Genomic DNA, 13,039 nt, shown 5'->3' on the forward strand with positions numbered 1-13,039 from the left:
TTTTATCAACTATATAACATTCCAAGGAATTGAAAGCTTTATTGTTTATGAATTTCCAAGGAAAGGGAAACTTGGCTCTCACTTACTAATACGGGTTGTCCCGGAAGTTCATCTTGGCCTAGATACCGAGTGTCTCCAGAAACCTCCTCAACGGAAATGGGACACAGGCACGGCCTGTGGTCGGGGGCCCACCAGCCTAGCGGGGAGGCCGACAGGGAACAGAGAGCCACCTGAGTGCTCGATGGGAGGGGGGCCCAGCTTAGACAGGGATCAGAGAGGCTTCTCTAAGGAAGTGGCCAAAGCCGAGCCCTGAAGGATGAGCAAGCTGGTGAGGAGGGAGGAGGATGGGCCAGGCAGAGGGTCCAGGCAGGGGAAGAGGTCAGCTCAATCAAGCAGCCAAAGGAGATGGCGGTGTGGCAGAGGTGGGAGGAGCAGGTGGAGCCACACTGCGTAGGATGAACAGGGCGCTCGGGGACTGTGGATTTCACCCTTCGATGCAGTGAGAAGCCATTCTGGGGACTTACGATGGGGAGTGACACGATTCAGTATGCATTAACAACCCTCTTGGGTTGTCTTGTGGCGAATATTTGGCAACGAGCAAGCAGGAGGGAGCCTGGAGGCTGTTGCCTTTGTCCAAATGGACGATGACAGAGCGGGACGAGTGTTGCGCCGGCAGAAATGAAAAGCACCCGGAGTTAGGGAAGTGAGTAGAGTGTGGTGATGGATTCCTTGGCAACCACAGAGGAGGAGGCGGTACCAGAGGTGACCTCTGGGTTCTGGTGAGAACACCAGGCCGGATGGATACCACTTTGAGATGGAGAGGGCTGGTGGAGAAACAGACAGGAGTAGGTCCTTCTACTGGACACGGAAGCAGAGGGGACAAAACAGACAGCTCTTCCAAGAAGTTCACCCTGATGCAGATGAAACTGACAGGCCAGAGGGTGGGCTCAGGGGAGGGTGGTTGTAAGATGGGAAGTTTGAGTGAGCGCTGAGGGGCAGGACCCCAGCTAGAGAAGGATGGTGAATGGGGGTAGGAGAGAGATGTGATCACAGGTGGGCAGGGACCACTGTGGGGGTCCATGCAGCCCAGAACTCCTAGAAAGAACTAGACTTAGGGGAGCGCCTCGGTGGCTCAGTTGGTTAAGCATCTGACTCAATCTCAGCTCAGGTCATGATCTCACGGTTCATGAGTTCAAGCCCCGAGTCAGGCTCTGTGCTGATAGCATGGAGCCTGCTTAGGATTCTCTCTCGCTCGCTCTCTGCCCCTCCTCTGCTTGCTCTCTCTCTCTCTCTCAAAATAAATAAAAATATTAAAAAAAAAAAGAACTGACTTTGATCCATGTTGATGGGCTAGGGCTAGACAGAGGGGAGGTAGCCCTGTGAGCTGAGTTCAGCCAGACTGGTCAGTTTGGGAATTCTCTCTCTTCTCTCTCCCCAACAGTAGGGGCCTCCCCTTGGTTATCTGGGTGCCTGTGAGAGAAGCTTCTCTGCATGTTCACCATAGGTCATTTACTGGATGGCCCCTCTCTGCCTTGGGGACACTGACATGGCCAGTGTCCAGGGAACACTGGCAGTAGATGGGCTGGGGAGAGGAGAGAGGACAGGGTCTCCCTACAGGCTCCCTGTGGGCCACTGTGTCCCTCCTCAATGAAGGGTAACGGCTCTTAGCAGGTGGCCTCTCCACACGGCTTCTTTGCTCTCCTGGGTCAATACTACCATCTTCCCTTCACTCCTGCTGGCGTCAGGACCTTATCTGTGTCCCACTATGAGGGGCTTCAGAGGCTTCTGAGTATTGGACAGTCTGCTGTGATTTTGTGATTTCCCCACACTCTGTCCATCTCTTTGTTTTCAAAACCCCCTTTTCCAACTCTGTTCAAATCACCCAGTTTGAGGGTGCCATCACTTTCCTGCGGGGACTCTGAATCTATAGGGATAGTCACCCCTGTGAGGTTCATAAATGCACAAGGTATTGAAGTTGAAGAGGAAACTTAGATGTCTTCTCTTCCAGTTCCTTTATTTAAGGAAGAAAACCTATTCAGAGAGGCTGAGTGGGTTGGCCAAGGTCACACAGGAAGTTAGTAAGCACATTTGATTTGCTTTTATGGGAGAAGTGAATCCTAAGACAAGAAGCAGGTCTCTCCAGGGAGAGGAGGCCTGGATCCTTGAGCTGATTATGGGATGTAGTTGGAAGTTTTGAGGATGGAGAAACACGTTCTTACTGGCTAAGACTTTCTTGCCCATTCCAGAAACTTTCCTCCGGAAGCTGTCAACAGCACATGTTTATTTCCTCCCCCAGGGATAGGACCCATCCACCTCAATGAGATCGAGTGCACCGGGAATGAGAAGTCCATTATAGATTGCAAATTCAACGCTGAGTCTCAGGGCTGCAACCACGAGGAAGATGCTGGTGTGAGATGTAACATCCCTGCCATGGGCTTCCAGAAAAAGGTGAGGGGATTATGTTCTGTTTTGGTGACCAAGCCCCAGAGAGTATGAGCCAGGTAGCCTCATTCTGAAGGTTTCTAACATGCAGTGTTAGAGTGCTCTGATGATGAACTCAGAAAGGGCTTAGGCTCCACTGCTGTCACCATTAAGGACATTGTCACCTAGCATTCGTTAAATGGGCCAAGTGAGAAAACGTATGTATAAACACCGCTGTCCTTAGTGGCCCATGTCGGGCATCCAGTGTGTGCCTCTCCCTGTGCTGGGACTAGATGTGTGGTGTGATCTCAGTGCAGTCCCTTCTGTAAGGTCTGAAGCACCTGGGACACCCTTGGCATGGTCCCTAGCCAAGTACCCAGAAGAACTACATCGACAGCAGGCCTACAAATTACACAAATGTAAGCACAATATAGACAGTATTTGGAGACAGAAGACTGTATTTTGGTAACCAGAGGGAAATAAAGGGGAAACTTAGCATTATACCAGAGACGCACCCGTCCTTTCCTGAGATGGAGTCGCTAAAAACCTACGTCGTGTGGCTAGCGTGGGTGATCTTTCCACAGGGGTAGCCAACAAGATGAATTCCTCTCGGGCTATCCAATCCTACAGAAAGGCCCAGTACATCCTGTTTACTGCTCTTCACTACACCATGAACTTGTCTGGGTCCTGTGCATTATCTGCTATAGGGCCAGCGTGTTGGAAGGGTTTCTTTAGTGCTTATTTTATTTTTGTATTTTTTTATTTTTTCAGAGAGAGAGAGAGAGCATGCAAGCCTGAGCAGGGGGTTGGGGGGGGGGGGGAGCAGAGGGAGAGAGAGAGAGAAAGAAACTTTTTTATTTTTTATTTATTTTTTATCTTTGAGGGTTGCTTCGGTTGGAGCTTGATAGGGGGCTCAATCCCATGACCCTGGGATCATAACCTGAGCCAAAATCAGGAGTCAGATGCTCAACCAGAGCTACCCAGGTGCTCCTTAAGCACTTATTTTTGAAAACGAGCAAATGCGGGGGTGCCTGGGTAGCTCAGTGGGTTATGCCTCCGATTTTTGATCTTGGCTCAGGTCATGATCTCATGGTTCATGGGTTCAGGCCCTGCACTAGGCTCTGTGCTGCTAGCACCTACTTAGGATTCTTTCTCTCTCTCTCTCTCCCTCTCTTTCTGCCCCTCCCCTGCTCATGCTCTCTCTCTCTCAAAATAAATAAGTAAACATTACAAAAAATAAAAATAAGTAAAAGTGAGCAAATGCAGACATATCAGGGTGCAGGATGGTTCCCCAGTTGGGTTCTTGCTTTGACAGTGATTCTTGACCTTGGCACCAGCATGCCAAAGACACGACTAAACTGGTCAGCTGCGGCATGTGTTGTGCAATTCACTGCCCAATGGGGCCAAAACCGTGAACCCAACAGTGCTCAGCGAAGCCATGCATTTGCCTGTGGGTGAGCAGGAGCATGGGCCACAAGCCCACAGCCACGGGGAAGGCTCACCACCGCTAATTGTCTGGCGGCATTCCAAGATAGCCATAACAGGGCTATGAGAGGTAACATGCCACATGTCACGGTATGCTGTGGCACCATTCACTTTGGGCTGATTGGAGTTGGGTGGGGTGGGGTTCCCAACACAAATGGAAGACCTGGGCCAGAGAAAGTGATGTTTTCCAGATGCATTTTATGGTTGGTATGGCTGAGCCAGGCCGTGTGCTCGCTGATGCCAAAGGAGGCACCACATTCCCGGCACCAATGGCCTTAGTCTTGCACAGGCCCTCCAGGCTCCACCAGCTGCTCCCTGAGCTCAGGCATGCAGCGTGGGGGAGTTTTACACCTGGTGGCGATCCCCCAGAAAGGAGATGGGGACGGTCACCCATGAAAGAAAGTCGTATGGGCTGTGCCGGTTGTCTCGGCGCAGCAGCGGGCCAGCCTTCCACATGGCGTGGCGTGGGGCTCCCAAGGCCGCCAGCAACAACGCCGGGCAGAGCAATCAGGATTCCCATGTTTTAGCGCTGCGTTAGTTCTCTGGGGCTGCCATGACAAAATACCACAGACTGGGTGGCTTAGACAGTAAAAATTTATGTTCTCCCAGTCCTAAGGGCTAGAAATCCAAGATCAAAGTGCTGGCAGACTTGGTTGCTCCCGAGGCCTCTCTCCTTGCCTTGCAGATGGCCGCCTTCTCTTTGTGTCCTCGTGTGGCCTCTGCGTCTGCATCCCCGGTGCCTCTTCCTCTTCTTATAAGGACACCAGTCATATTGGACGAGGGCCCACCCTGATGACCTCATTTATTCTTCATTACCTCTTGAAACACACTTTCTCCAGATGCAGCCATATTAGGGGTTAGGGCTTTAGCACGTGAGTTTTACGGGGGGACACAGTTCACAACACTCACTCCCTGGCTGATCCCTTATTTAATTTCTTTGAGGCTTGAGTTTTCTCCTCTGAAAATAAGGGGGTGAGAGAGAGGATTTCCCTAGCTTCCCTTCCAACCCAGTGCATGAGGAAATTGACTTGTCTATTGAATGGCTAATAAAAAGCCACAAACTTGGAGCCCGGTAGCTTTGGTCATCCAACCACAGCGAAGCCTCATTTCCCTCCCTGCCGGGAGGGAGGAGCCAAGCTGAGGAGGTTGTGGGAGTGGCAGTGAGGTCACCAGGCGACCACCCTTGCTGACCTCCAATTCACCTCTGACCACCCTGGGGGAGGGGAGTGCAGGAAGGGGGGTTTGGCTGGCCTAGCCTGGTGGCAGGACCAAACCCGTGTATAGAATGTGAGTTGGAAAGTGCCCGCGCTGCCTTTCATGCTAACATCTGGGCCGGTTACCTCACCTCCTACCCCCTCACCTCCCCAAATGAGGTGTGGGACTGGTTCACCACAACCTTATCAAAACATGATAGGGGCGCCTGGGTGGCTCAGTTGGTTAAGCGTCCGACTTCAGCTCAGGTCACGATCTCACGGTCCGTGAGTTCGAGCCCCGCGTCGGGCTCTGGGCTGATGGCTCAGAGCCTGGAGCCTGCTTCCGATTCTGTGCCTCCCTCTCTCTCTGCCCCTCCCCCTTTCATGCTCTGTCTCTCTCTGTCTCAAAAATAAATAAACACTAAAAAAATTTAAAAAAACAAAAACAAAACATGATGCAGCCCTGCCCTACTCCACTGGCTGGAAGTGTTTTGTTTTCCCTATTCGTGCTCAGGGAGATGCGGCTCCCTTCTCTCAAACCCCGTACTGCTGCCATCAAGAGCCAAGGGAATAGGAAAAGGGAAATGCCTGGGTTACTTTCAGAAACTCTGAGGGAGATTGACCTTCCCTGGTATCCTCACTGGGTGACGAGGTGGAAGGATGAGGGCCAGAGGCCCCTGGCTGACCCGAGGCCTCTTGGGGTTCCACCGGTCCTGGTGATGTCAGAGCACCTCTAGCTAGCAGGCCAGGCCGTTTCCAGAATGCTGGTGCCTAGGAGTGGGGCCCTGGGAATGGAGAGCAATGCCCTGGGCCATGTTAGAGCTTCATGGCTCGCCTCTTGCTCCCTCTGGTCTTCTCTGGAAAATGAGAAAAGGCCCCCAATGCATCTTGAAGTGCTTAGATTCCCTCCTGAGTAGTGGCAACCTGGTCCCTGTCACCGAGGCTGCTCCAGGCCTCATCAGCCCTGGGGAATCACAGCAGCAGCTTGGAGAAGGGCTTCAAGGAGAGGCCCCCGCTCACCACTGGTGACCACATGAGTCAACCTGCAGCCACGGTCCTCAGCCAGAGCCTCCGAGACTTCCCTTGGCTTTCGAATGCAGGACAGGGATGCTGGCACACGGCCAGCCACCTTTGGGAGGGCTTCACAGGCAGAGATGGACCAGGGAGAGCATCCTCTAGAACTAAAGGGAGCCCTGGACACAGGCCCTTTGCACTGGGGAGCCCCACTGCTCCCCGGGAGCAGGACAAAGTGTGAACAGGGGTCCTTCCAGCTCCTCCGCCCTCACCCTTCACTGCTCTCCAGATGACAAAATGAAGTCCGTCTTCAGGAGGCAGTGGCCTGTGAAGGGGGCAGCCGGAGGCGCCACGTGTCCCCACTGCAGTCAGTAAGGCAGGGCACAGTCCACACGGAATCCAAAACCAGTGGTAAACCCGACTGAAAGTCATTCTGCTCTTTAACTTCACTGCCCGCCGACATCCTGAGCCTCAGTGCTAAGCTGGTCCAGCGGAAGGGTGCACCCCCTGCGGGCCTTCACCTCCCCGGGCTTGGTGGCGGGAGCTGGGCACCACACGGGGGGAGGGGAGGGATCTGGACGTCCCAGAGAGAAGGGAAGCGTACCTCCGGCTCCCGAAATCAGAGCCCACGTTGTGGGAGGGCTTGTCCCAAGGCCTAGATGCGGGGCCTGCAGTGCAGGCTCTATTGCCGTCCGCGGGCTCTGTCTGTCATCACACACAGTGTCCAAAGGCCCACGGCCAGGCCAGGAGGCTGGAGACTCGGGACCAGGGGAGGAGGGAGACAGGATGTGCGTGAGGGGCTGGCAGATTGCTCCTTGTCAAGGCAGCAGTCGCTGAGAGGCAACCCGAGATGGGTTTCACAAGACCCCAAATTAGGTTTCTTTGTGAGTGTTTAAGCCTCAGGGGTCAGTGTGACCTCAGCGGACAGTCAATACCTCAGAACCCTAAAGCCCAGTCCCCAGGGCCCAGATCTCCCAGCCAGTGTGCTCCCTCCGCCACCTGACTGCAAAGGCCCAACGCGGTCCTCAGTTCTGGGTCAATGGTCCCCGCTTTGAAACGAAAGCAGCCCTGCCTGGAGAAGGAGGCCTAGTGCCTATGGTTTGGAGGTAGTCTGGTATGGAAGTTAAGAGGCGCTTCCCTCATCTGAGACTCTGTTTTCTCATCTGTAGAATGGGGATGACCTAACAGGGTAGTCGTGAGAGCAGAATGAACTCATGTCCACAAGAGACTTGCACGGGCCCACGGACACCATACGTGCTCCGAAGTCTGTCTGTAAGCTTCCCCACGCCGAGCGCAGTGCCTGTCACAGCACAAATGCTCAATGAGCATCAGCTGGATGAATGGATCTGGTGAAATCTGCACAACTGATTTCATCCCTGGGGAGGGGCTGGCATTACCTAAGGCAGAGTTCAGTAAGCACGTAAAGGAAGTATATGGTGAAATAGAGGCCTTTGTTAGGTCTCAGGTAAGCAGAGGGGCTTGCCTGGGGTTACCTAGAGGCGTCCCTGTTGGCTTTTAACACACACCTGCCCAAGGCGCTGGCCCTTCCTTGGGATGTTGGAACTGAGTCGCCTGCCTCCTGCCATTCTGGAATTTTCTCAGTGGCTCTGCTCATCTTATTTGTTTGTGTTTTTACATAGCCCTGGAGATACGTTAGTCATGGGTAAAGTACAATCCGTATCTCAGACAGTGTCCAGTGCCCACCTTCACCCTGGTCCTCAGCCCAGAGATACTCAGCAAGACAAACATTGGCCTCCCGAAGGCCAGCCCCCTTCTCGTGTGCTCCGAACCCTTCGATTTCTTCTGAAGAGAGTTCTGATTTCTGATGGGACTCCCACCCTAATAAAGATCATCGCTTTGATGATGGCTCATATTTCTTGAGCACCTACTTTGTGCCAGACCCTGTCTAAGCACTTTACACAAACTATCACATTTTTTGTATTCATTTATTTTGAGAGAGAGAGAGTGTGTGAGCAAGCATGCGTGAACAGGGGAGGAGCAGAGAGAGAGAGAGAGAGAATCCCAAGCAGGCTCTACGCAATCAGTACAGAGCCCAACATGGGGCTCGAACCCATGAACCATGAGATCATGACCTGAGCCAAAATCAGGATCAGACACTTAACCGACTAAACCACCCAGGCGCCCCTGAATTATCTCATTCTTTCATTCAACGAGCCTAGGACAGAGACTTAGCATCATGGCTGCCCTTGACTTGTCTGTTTGCCAGCTGACCTCATTGACTTTTGCAACCCCTAAGCCCATAATAAGAACTTAAGAACATACTTCATGCCCTAGAAGTTATGCTTGCTAAGAACTGGTGAGCCAACAGCCCAATGCACTGAGGGTTCCTGGAGGTGTCATGCCTTGTCCCAAAGGAATGAATTGCTAGATGTATAGGGGGAAGGAAGGTAAGGTGTTTGGATTAAGGGTTGCATTTTCAGGACGCTTCCCTAACCTCCAGATCTCTCTGCCTGCCCTCATGTAAATTGGTCCGTGCTTTCCGTCCATAAGACTGGTCACTTATTCATTTATTCCAGAAGGAGTGTTGGAGAACCTAACACTTGTGAGGTGCTCGCTTCGTTACTGCTCACACAGCAAACCACACAAGTACAACTCTGCCCTTCGGAGCTTATGTTCTGGCAGAGGAGACAGGCATTAAACAAATTGTAAGTTAGCTTAGTTCTAACTGTCATAAATGCCAAGAAGGAAACGTGTGGGGAGCAATGGAATGTGTCTGTGGGCCCTGACCCTGCAGGCGAGAGAGGAGTGTCGTTGGGTATGGAATCCGAAAGACGGACAAGGATCAGCAAGGCAGAAGGGCACCTGTGTGCAGTGGGCTTCAGTGTGAGAGGTGTGACTTACTATGGGACTCGGTCAGGAGAGTTAGGTAGCCACAGAAGCTAAGAGAAGGCCCACATGCCTGGCGGTCAGAGAACAGGATGAGAGAGTGAGCAGTGGAGCATGGGAAGCCGCTGACGTGTTCTGAGCAGGGAAGTGACACGATTGGGTGGTCTTCAAAGACGACTCTGGCTTCTGACTAGACAATAGGGCGATGAAGTCCAGAGCGGGGCAGGGAGGGGGGGCGGAGGTCTGGCAGGGGCAGGAGGTGATGGTGCCAGGGACAAGGGGGTCTGCACAGAGCTGGAGGGAAGCAATGGATTGGAAGGAGACTTTGGAGATAAAATCCACGGAGGAAGATTTTGACGGGATGTGGGGGAAGAAAGAGAGGCTGGGGTCGAGGATGGCTCCGAGATTTCTGGCGTGTGTAACAGAGCAGATTCGGAATCAGGAAACTACAGCTTGCAGGCCAAACCTATCCCTCTGCCTGCTTTTGTAATTACGGTTTTACTGGAACACAGCCATACCCAGCCATTTACACATCTGCCATGGCTGCTCTTGAGCTACGCGGCAGAGCTGAGCGGTTACAACACAGAGCATACGGCCCACAAAGCCTAAGATGCCACCTGGCCCTTTATAGAAAGGTTGCTGCCCCTGCAGTAGATGGTAGTGCCTTTTACTGAAATAGGGAGCAAGGGAGAGCTAAAGCACAGGCTTAGGTGGGGTCAGAAAAGATGCCAGGGTCAGATTTGGGCCTTTGCAAGGTGCCAGGCGGAACTGTCAAATAGGCAGTTGGCTACAGTGTCTCGGAAGGGGGGTCTGGTGGAGAGGAGAGTGGGGGTGGAGGCCGATGAGATCGGGAGCTGGAACCAGGTGAGCAGAGGGTGTGATGATGCCAAGGAGCCAGGAAGGAGTCTTGCAGAATTCTAATATTTTAAGGCCTCTTGCACCCTCGCTAGTGTCTGATTCTAAGGGCAGCCCCTACAGGTAGTCTCACGGAGGGCAGCAGGGAGTAGAAACAGGTGCTGCTGTGGTGCTCAGTGGGGGTGAGTGCCTCTCCTCTGGCCACACAGGCTTCTAAGGTTCCAGGATGCCTGTGAGCGGGGACCTAATACGTAAGACCATGCTGGGCACGATAAGGGCGCACAGTAGGCTCTCAGTGATGCTGTCGAATCCAACTGTGTCCCAGGCAGGACCCCCTGGCTTGGGGAAATTGAGACTGGTGGCAATATGGTGGGCAGCTCCCCTCTGTCTCCACCTGCTGACCATGCCTTTCTCTCTGTCCGCAGCTGCGCCTGAACGGGGGCCGGAACCCCTACGAGGGCCGGGTGGAGGTACTGGTGGAGAGGAACGGGTCCCTCGTATGGGGGACGGTGTGTGGTGAGAACTGGGGCATTGTGGAGGCCATGGTGGTCTGCCGGCAGCTGGGACTGGGCTTTGCCAGCAACGCCTTCCAGGTGAGAAGCCCCAGCCTCGGACCCTTCCATCCAATCCGGCCCTGCCCCTCTCCGTCAGCCCCTATTTTTCAGGAACCTTCCCCAGCTACCCAGAAAGTAGAGAGCAAAGTGCCCTGGACTATGCGGGGGAAGGGGAGGTGGGTAGGAACCTCATCCTGGCCTCAGCTCTGCCCTCACCGCCCTGAGTCCTTGGGCGAGTCATGCTCCCTTCTGGACTGTTTCCCCACTACAGAGTGAGGGGCTGGACTCCGGTTCCCAGGGTCCACTCAGCTCTGAGTGCTGGGAGTCACCCTGGGCTGTGGACTGATTCTGGGGTGTCCTGATGTGCCTATGCAGCAGGAAACAACTCGGTCCTACGGGGCAGTGGCAACCACCCAGCCCAAGGCCCCAGATGCCTTAGCTCACTCCCTTGGAGGCCCCTCTGGCCAGACCATGTTTCCCAAGTGGTGTCATGCGTTCGCCCCGTGATTGGCAGGTAAACCTCCAAGCCTTGTCCTGCATCTGTGCCCTCTTCCCTCCGGTCCCTTCCTTAAAGAGAGAGACTCAGATGAAGGTAGCTAAGCCCCTGCCCCTATTGGACGGCAGAAGAGGAAAGGCAGGAAGCTCTTTGGCTTCAAAAATCATTGACTTCTGTTCCCTATAGTGTGAGGGAACGTTGTCAGAAGGAGGCCGGGAGGAGGAGGAGCCAGAGATAGGAGGCTCAACGTCTATTCCCGACTGTACCCCGACCAGCCTGCTGTATAATGGTCTAGGACAAAGCAGCCACTCTTCTGTGCCTCAGTTTGTCTCCCTGTGACATGGAATGACTAGGCTCAGGTCCTCAGTATCCTGGCTCCAAACACTTTCTCACAGAAGAGGAAAATGGCTAGAGCCCCCGGCTTGCTTGGCCAACCCTGATTCCAGCTCCTGTGCCCAGGTGGCCCTGTCCCCCAGAACGGGATCACCTAGGGAGGGACTCGGGACAACTCCGCAGCCTTGCTGAGCCTGACTGCCTGCTTGCAGGCTGGCCGGGTCCAGGGCAGGAGCTGAGTCCTGAGCAGAGACTGCCCTGTGGCTCCTCTCCCAGCATTCAGAAGGGACAGGCCTCTGATGCCACTGCCCACGCCCTCTGGGGTCCTGGCTTCCCATAGTGCCTCTGCTAATACTACTTTGACCAGCCGAGGCACTCTCTGGGGCCCCAAAGGGAGCGGAAGAACAGTGTTCTCCAGCAGCAACTTTTGTTCCTGGTCAGCTCATTCTTAAGACACCTGTGTGTCTGCAGGGTCACGCAGTGGGCCAGGATCTGCCACTGATTACACACCCTGTCCCCTCTCTAGGCCCCAGTGTTCTCTCTAGAGGATGAGGGGCGTTCTCTCGGTAAACAGAACCAATCGGATGTATGAATATTGAACTATCATGTGTGAATAGATCGCTTCTCTCCTGCCAATTCTGACCAACTGGCAGTGTCTCCCGGGAGCACTGTGTTGAGGATCCTGAGAGCACACTGGGTTTAGAGGAGAGAGTGCTGTGATTGACTAGTCATGTCTGCCCCGGGCGTGGGGCTGGGGAGCGAGCAGGGAGTTGCAGGTGCCTGCCATTCCTGACACAGCACAGTATTCAACAGCTGTTTGACCAGAGTCTTAGCTATGCCTTCCCCTCGGGGAGCAGTGGCAGAACCAGAGTGCGAGGGTCTCCCTCACTCTGCCACCAACAAAGTGCGTGACCTGGGTGAGTGACTGTTTGTGCCTCTGCTGTCTCCATCTGAAAAAATGGGGCTCATTTAGCTTTAGCTTGGGGATTTTTGTGAGGCCGAAAGTTGACAGAATATGAGACAGTGACAATCCAAGGTGACCCACTTCCCGTTTCTTTTGTTTCATCCAGGAGACCTGGTATTGGCACGGAAATATCTTCGCCAACAAAGTGGTCATGAGTGGAGTGAAGTGCTCGGGAACAGAGCTGTCCCTGGCTCACTGCCGTCACGATGAGGATGTGACCTGCCCCCAGGGTGCGGTGCAGTACGGGGCTGGAGTCGCCTGCTCAGAAAGTGAGCGTTCCTGGGGGTCCTACCCCACCCTCCCCGCCAGGCTGCAAAGAATCCCGCTGGTTATTCCTTCCAAGGTTCTGGGGCCTCTGCCCTGAGTGGTGCCAAAGAGGAAAGCAGAGATTAATTTTAAGTGAAAAGAGTCGGGGTGGGGGGAGGGGGGAGGAACTACCCCCTACCCACATCCCCACAACTTGCCTGCTGACAGTGGAAAGACAAGCAGGAGGGAGGGACTTGGAGAGTCTGGGAGTCTTGGGTTCAAATGGCAGGGCCAGTGTAGACGAAGTGACTGAGAACTACACGTTCTTACCAGTTGACGAGGAAGAGCGCACCTTCCTTGGAGGATGTCTCTGAGGGCAGTAAAGCAGACGAAGCATATATGAGGTGCTCTGTGCCTGTTGGCTTCCTTCCTTTCACCTTGCTCCAAAGGGCATCTCCCGTTTCACACCGTGGAGGCAACTTCCCGGTGACTCCCTGGGAATCCCAGAGAGCCTAAATACACAGAAGGAGAAACCCTGCCCACACTCAGAATGGCCCAGCTCATGAAGGCTCCCTTCTGTGCTGAGAGAGAGAGAGGGGCCTAGCCGTGCAGCTTTGCGGGCACACTGCTG

The 13,039-nt window shown here is 53.9% G+C and overlaps 1 protein-coding gene across 1 annotated transcript in view; it reads left to right on the forward strand.

Moving 5' to 3' along the window:
• Window positions 1-13,039, forward strand: part of LOXL2 (lysyl oxidase like 2) — a 93,237-nt gene that overhangs the window by 64,844 nt on the left and 15,354 nt on the right. The window contains exons 7-9 of the mRNA XM_042934559.1: window positions 2,297-2,448; window positions 10,241-10,408; window positions 12,269-12,431. Of these exons, the coding sequence (XP_042790493.1) occupies window positions 2,297-2,448; window positions 10,241-10,408; window positions 12,269-12,431 (483 nt within the window). The remainder of the gene's footprint in view (window positions 1-2,296; window positions 2,449-10,240; window positions 10,409-12,268; window positions 12,432-13,039) is intronic.

Source organism: Panthera leo, chromosome B1 (genome assembly GCF_018350215.1).
Source record: "Panthera leo isolate Ple1 chromosome B1, P.leo_Ple1_pat1.1, whole genome shotgun sequence".
Taxonomy (NCBI): domain Eukaryota; kingdom Metazoa; phylum Chordata; class Mammalia; order Carnivora; family Felidae; genus Panthera; species Panthera leo.